Below are 6,000 nucleotides of genomic sequence, written 5' to 3'. Positions count from 1 at the left end.
TCCCTCCCTCCCTTCCTTCCTTCCCTCCTTCCTCCCTCCCTCCCTTCCTTCCTCCCTTCCTCCTTCCTCCCTTTCCTCCCTCCTTCCCTCCTTCCTTCTTTCCCTCCTTCCTTCTTCCCTTTCTCCCTTCCTTCTTTCCTTTCTCCCTTCCCTCCTTTCTTCTCCCTCCCTTCCTTCTTTTTGACTTTCAGATAGATCAATTATTCTTAAAATATCTTTCCTCTAACTGTTTTCTAGGTCAGAACTTTTTGCTATATGATACTTTGCATTTTCTTCTATTTTTTCAGTCTTTGACTTTGCTATAATATTTCTTGATGTTTTATGGAATCATTAACTTTTATTTGGTTCATTCTAATATTGAGAGTTTATTGGTTTTCTTTAGGCCAGACTGCTAAATCTGATTTTCAGTTCTTTTTTCCATAGATTTGATTTCTTTTCCAATATTTTATTCTAGCATTCCAATTTCATGTATAAAATGTAAGTGATTTTTATTTTTATTTAGTTTTTCGTTTTCATTATATTAGGTGCTCCTAAAAAACCTCTTACCTCATCTCTTCTAGGAATTCTAGTTAAATTTGTGCCCAAGTTGTATTTTGTTTTGAGGCTTTATTTGCCTATGTTTGGGTATCGTTCTTTTAGTTTGGTGTCTCAAGCATTTTTCTCACTATAATAGCTTTTTATGATGGAATTATTTTTTAAAAGTTGTTTTTGCTTACTTCCTGACTTCAGACTTTATGTTAAATCTAGGCTCTATATGCTTCTAGAAGGAATACCTAGGCTGGTTCTTCCTTGGGATTTTGAGTTTTGTCTTAGTCTAAGATTTCAGGTCTTCTCAGGCTGGAGACCTAAAAATTTTCAGTGTTCCTAGAGTTATCTCACCCAGGGAAAAGTTGAACTTCAGATCTCTTGGTCTTAACAGGATCCCTTGGGATTATTTCCTAGATTGTTCCTATACAGGCTTCGGGCTGGACTGGAGTCTAGAAATGATGCTTCATTGTACTCTTGGGGTCATGCCACACAGTTGCTGATAGTCTCTGAGCTTGCTTCCTGCTCAGTATGCAGTCTAGGATCCACAACAACTCCCTGAAGAATGCTACCCTTAGCACAAGACCCCTCTTTAGTTCAAGAAAGAAAGAAAAAAAAAAGAAAATATGCTAGATCTACATTCTGGGTCTATAGCCTCTCTATCTGAAAGTAGATAGTGTGTTTCATCAAGGGTCCTTGGGAATTGTGTTTGGTCTAATTGTGTTGATCATTGTTATTAAGTCTTTCAAAATTGATTATCATTATGGAATTGTTATATAAATTGTCCTCTTCACTCTGTATCAGTTCATATAACTCTTCTGGAGTTTCTCTAAAACCATCTCCTTCATAATTTCATACAGTAAAATAGTATTTTCATCACATTCATCAGTATTTATCCCCCAATTAGTGGACATCTCCTCAATTTCCAATTCTTTTGACCAAAAAAAAAGAGTTACTACAAATATTTTTGTATATGTGGGTTCTTTTCCTCTTTCTTTGATATTTTTGTGGCATAGACCTAATAATGCTATTGCTTTGTCAAGGGGACAAATGTTTAAATTCTGAGTGTGGACTGTTTGAATTGGGCACAAGAGTATTTCTAGATACCAGAAGATACATGCAAATTATTTCTGGCCATGAATCTACAATTGCACAAATCCACTAGAGCATGCTTAGAGGAAAGGGGACATAGTTTTCTTCCTCCCAAGTGACTATTATAGTGCATTTCCTGTTCTCTGTTTCCTTGCTGGGTGAGAAGAAGATAAGAGAAAAGGGAGGAGGTTATTGAAGTGCCTTTTTGCTGGACTTGGAGTTAGGAAGACCTGGGTTTGAATCTTCCCAATTACACTTTGCTAATTGTATGACTATGTTTTACCTCAAAGTTTTAGTTTCCTCCTTTGTAAAATGGGAACAATAATACCTATACTCCAGTTATTGTGAGGTTCAAGTGAGAGAATATATACAAAACAACTCACCAACTTTACAGCATTATATAAATGTATACCACTTATTATTACTATTAGGAGCTATCTAGCTCAGTGGATAGAGTGGTACACATGGAGTCAGGAAGATCAGAGTTCAAATCTGCCTTTAGGCAATCACTAGCTGTGTGACCCTGGTCAAGTCACTTAACCTCTGTTTACATTAATCTACTGAGGAAAGAATGACAAACCACTACAGTATCTTTGCCAAGAAAACCCCAAAGGGGTCCACCAAGAGTTGGCCATGATTCAAAAATTAAACAAGAATTTATTGTTACTACAGGAAATTCTTATTAAATGCCTTGTTTGAGTTGAATCATCAAATTGAAGACATCAGTGTCAGGACAGAGAAGTCAAAAAACAGAATCAGTCAAAGAAAGGAAAACCTTTGGGGAGATGGAAATTCATATCCAGAAGGGAGCCCACAGAAAGGAAAGATACTATCCCTGAGGATTGGCTCTGGAAGGGAACAGAGGAGATAAGAGCCCATCTTACCCCGACAGTCAGAGGGCAGGGAAGGACCATGAGAAGAAAGTGTAGGAGAGGCAAAGTCATCATATTCTTTTGGTGGCAGGATTTTCACTTTACTTTCCATTTATCTTCTCATAGTGACTTGTCGCTGTTCTCTCTCCTTAGAATCTCCTTTATGAAGCCATATGCAGTGATTTTTCAACAATGAACCCCCAGAAGTTATAGGGAAGATACAAACATACGGGGCTGAGGGCACTTCCACTGGAGGTAGCCATCCTCCAATGGAGACGCTTCTCCCAAATTTCCCACCCCAGTCACTTCCCCTCGTTACATCCTGCTTTGCTCTCAGCCTGTTGTCCAGATGAATATTATCTGCCTCATTTTCCAGTGCCCCAGTTCCCCCCCCCCCAGAGTAACATAGATCCCAATTCCAGCCTCCTTGTGACTCTCTCCCCAGCCCTGGTGTGACTGCCAAAGCCTCCCTAGTTACCTGGAATGAATGGAAGAGGTACCAAAAGGCCCAGGCATTAATCACATTGTAGTACATGGAGAGGAAGAAGGAGACGACCACGCTGGCAATGCCTGAAAGCAAGACCAAGGACCAATCATTGATGGTTTTCTGCAGTCATGATGACAACTAGTCCTTCACTGCAAGGCTCAGGGCCCCCGTGAGCAGGAAGGACAGGCTCCAGCCAAAGAGGATCTCTTCCCTGTTTCTCTATGCATTCTTTTTATTTATTCATTTATTCATTCATTTGTTCCTTCCCTTGTTCATTTATTCATTCATTTGCTTATTTGTTTATTTTAAACCTTTGCCTTCCATCTTGGAATCAACACTGTGCATTGGTTCCAAGGCAGAAGAGTGGTAAGGGCTAGGCAATGGGAGTTAAATGACTTGTCCAGGGTTACACAGATAAGAAATGTCTGAGGCCAGATTTGAACCCAGGTCTTTCCAACTCTAGGCCTGGTGCTCTATTCATTAAGCCACCTAGAAACCCCTACCTTGTGGTCCTGTTGTCTGGTGTAAATTATACCATATGATCTTAGTTCTAGAACAGGAAGAGTCAACAGAGGTTATCTAATCTAACCCCCCTTTTACAGGTCAGAAAACTGAGGCCCCATGAAGTTAAGTGACTTGCTCAAAGTCATATGGGTCCTGAGCACAAGAGGCAGAATTTGAACTCAGACCCTCTAACTCCAGAGCTAACACTCTTTCCACTGTATCATGTCTCATCCTCCTAATTAGATCATAAACTTTCTGAAGTCAGAGACTCTTGTCTTGTCTTTCTTTATACCCCCCCCCCCACCTCCTTAGTGCTTTGTATGGTGCCTTACACAGAGCAACCCAGCAGGTGCTTAATAAATATTTGTTGATTGTGGTTTATTCTCCTTCTCTTTCTAGAATATATTATTCAAAGAATAATGTGTGAGCTTTTAGAAAGAGAGCCAAAGATCACTAAGAGTCAACATAGCTTCTTCATCAAGAAGAAGTCAGGCCACAGTAATTTCTGTGCTCAATCTCCTCATCTGTAAAATGGGTATAATTATAATCTTTACTGAATTGTTATAAGGATCAAATGAGCTAACAGATATAAAGTTCTTCCAAGCCTTAAAGCCCAATATAAATGTTAGATATTATTATTATTATTCATTTTTGGGTAGGGATGCTGACCTGGTAAGTTAAAGGAACACTGAACCCAAAGTATACCAGAATTTCAGCAAACCACTTGACAAAGTCTCATCTCATATTCTTGTGGACAAGATAGAAAGAAGTGGGCTGAATGATACAGCAGTTAGGTAGATTGGGATTTTGAGTCCAAAGAGTGATAATGGATGGTTTTCCATTGAGGTCTCCAGTAGAGTTCTCCAGGGATCTTTCTTTGGTCCCATTCTTTTTTTAAACCCTTACTTTTTATCTTAGGAACAATCCTACAACAGAAGGGCAGCAAAGGCTTGGCAAATAAGGTAAAATAACTTGTCTAGGGTCTCACAACTAGTAAGTGTCTAAGGCCAGATTTGAACCCATGTCCTCCCAATTCCAGGCTTGGCACTCTATCTACGGAGCCATCTAGCTGCCCCTTTTGGTCCCATTCTATTCAACATTTTCCCCTATGACTTGGATGAAGGCAAGAGATGGCGTGCTTATCTAATTTGTGGGAGAAAGAACAGACATGTTGGACAACAAAACCAGAGGCATCCAGTGGGGCAGCAAAAAAAAGGCAAAGCAGTCTAAAGCTACAGTCATAAAATCTTAGTGTCTCCAATGCTGTTTATTCTTCATTTTTTAAGAGGACCAATGACATCATGGGGTGATGTCTCCAGTGAGGGAGGGGATCATCCCACTGCTCAGTGTTCAAGACTGATCACATCTGGAATTTTGGTTCCATTGAGAGTGTCACATTTTAAGAAGAACACAGCTATGCTCGAATGTGTCTAGAAGAGAGTAACTAGGAAGGGGAAAACCTGGAGAATATGATATATAGGGACTGGTGGAAGTGATCAGAGATGTGGAGAAAACAATATCTGGAGGGCACCAGAATGATCTTCATGTATCTGAGTATGTGTTACAGACAGAAGGATTTGACTTGCTCTACTTGGTTCCAAAGAACTGACCTAAGAGCTATGTTGGTGAACCTATGCCACGTGTGCCGGAGTGCACCTGAGAAGACTGCTTCCCTTACACTCTCCATGCATGCTTGAGGACATTTCTCCCATCACCCACCCATCTGCCCATCAGCCCAATGGGAGTGCTTTCTCCCTTCCCTGTCTGGGGTAAGAGGGATGCTCACATGCAGTGTGAGGGTTGCAGTTTGGGCACTCATCTCTAAAAGGTTCACCATTACTGCCTTAGAGCAACAGATGGAAGTGGCCAAGATGCAGATTTATGTAACTAAGAATTCCTATCAGAGCACTTAACTGATTTCTTTAAGTGGACTGCTGGGTGTTACAATGGTTAGAATGCTGGACCTAGAACCAGGAAGATCTGAGTTCTAAAGCTGGTCTCAGACACACTTACTAACTGCATAATCCTAGGTAACTCATTTTTACTTTTGACTCAGTTTCCTCAGTTGTAAAATGGTGATAATAATAGTGCCTTATCTCACAAGGTTGTTGTAAGGATTAAAATGAAACCATATTTGCAAAGTGCTTTGCAAAATGTAAAGTTCTATATAAATGCCAGTGATTATTATTAATAATTACCCACTACTCAATGTGGACTGAAAAACAGCACATCCCAGGTGTTAAAAATTAACAGTCATTCACAGCAGAGTTACTTTCATCTCCCAGGCATCAACACCAGGCAGATGGATTGAATCTGTGGCAAACACATATGTCAGTGTGCATCACTTGCGATTTTTATCCTCCCTCTTGGAACTCAGAATAAATAGAATACTGACTTTGGCCACTGATGGTGAAATGTAGCCTGAGTTTAGAGGACATTTTGGTGACTCTCTCCATTGCCCCGGCAAGTTTATCCAGACTGACTTGGGATCACCTTGTTTCTAGACTAATAAATTATAGA

General features: G+C 40.1%; 1 protein-coding gene across 2 annotated transcripts in view; it reads right to left on the bottom strand.

The window, feature by feature from the left end:
- Positions 1–6,000, bottom strand: part of SLC6A20 (solute carrier family 6 member 20) — a 46,662-nt gene that overhangs the window by 24,634 nt on the left and 16,028 nt on the right. For both annotated transcript variants that reach the window (XM_044678611.1, XM_044678612.1), the window contains exon 3: positions 2,968–3,059. In XM_044678611.1, coding sequence (XP_044534546.1) covers positions 2,968–3,059 — 92 coding nt within the window. The remainder of the gene's footprint in view (positions 1–2,967; positions 3,060–6,000) is intronic.

The sequence above is a fragment of the Gracilinanus agilis genome, chromosome 5, assembly GCF_016433145.1.
Source record: "Gracilinanus agilis isolate LMUSP501 chromosome 5, AgileGrace, whole genome shotgun sequence".
In the NCBI taxonomy this organism is placed as follows: domain Eukaryota; kingdom Metazoa; phylum Chordata; class Mammalia; order Didelphimorphia; family Didelphidae; genus Gracilinanus; species Gracilinanus agilis.
Note: the sequence above shows the minus strand (reverse complement) of the source record. Positions and strands in the feature narration are given on the sequence as shown.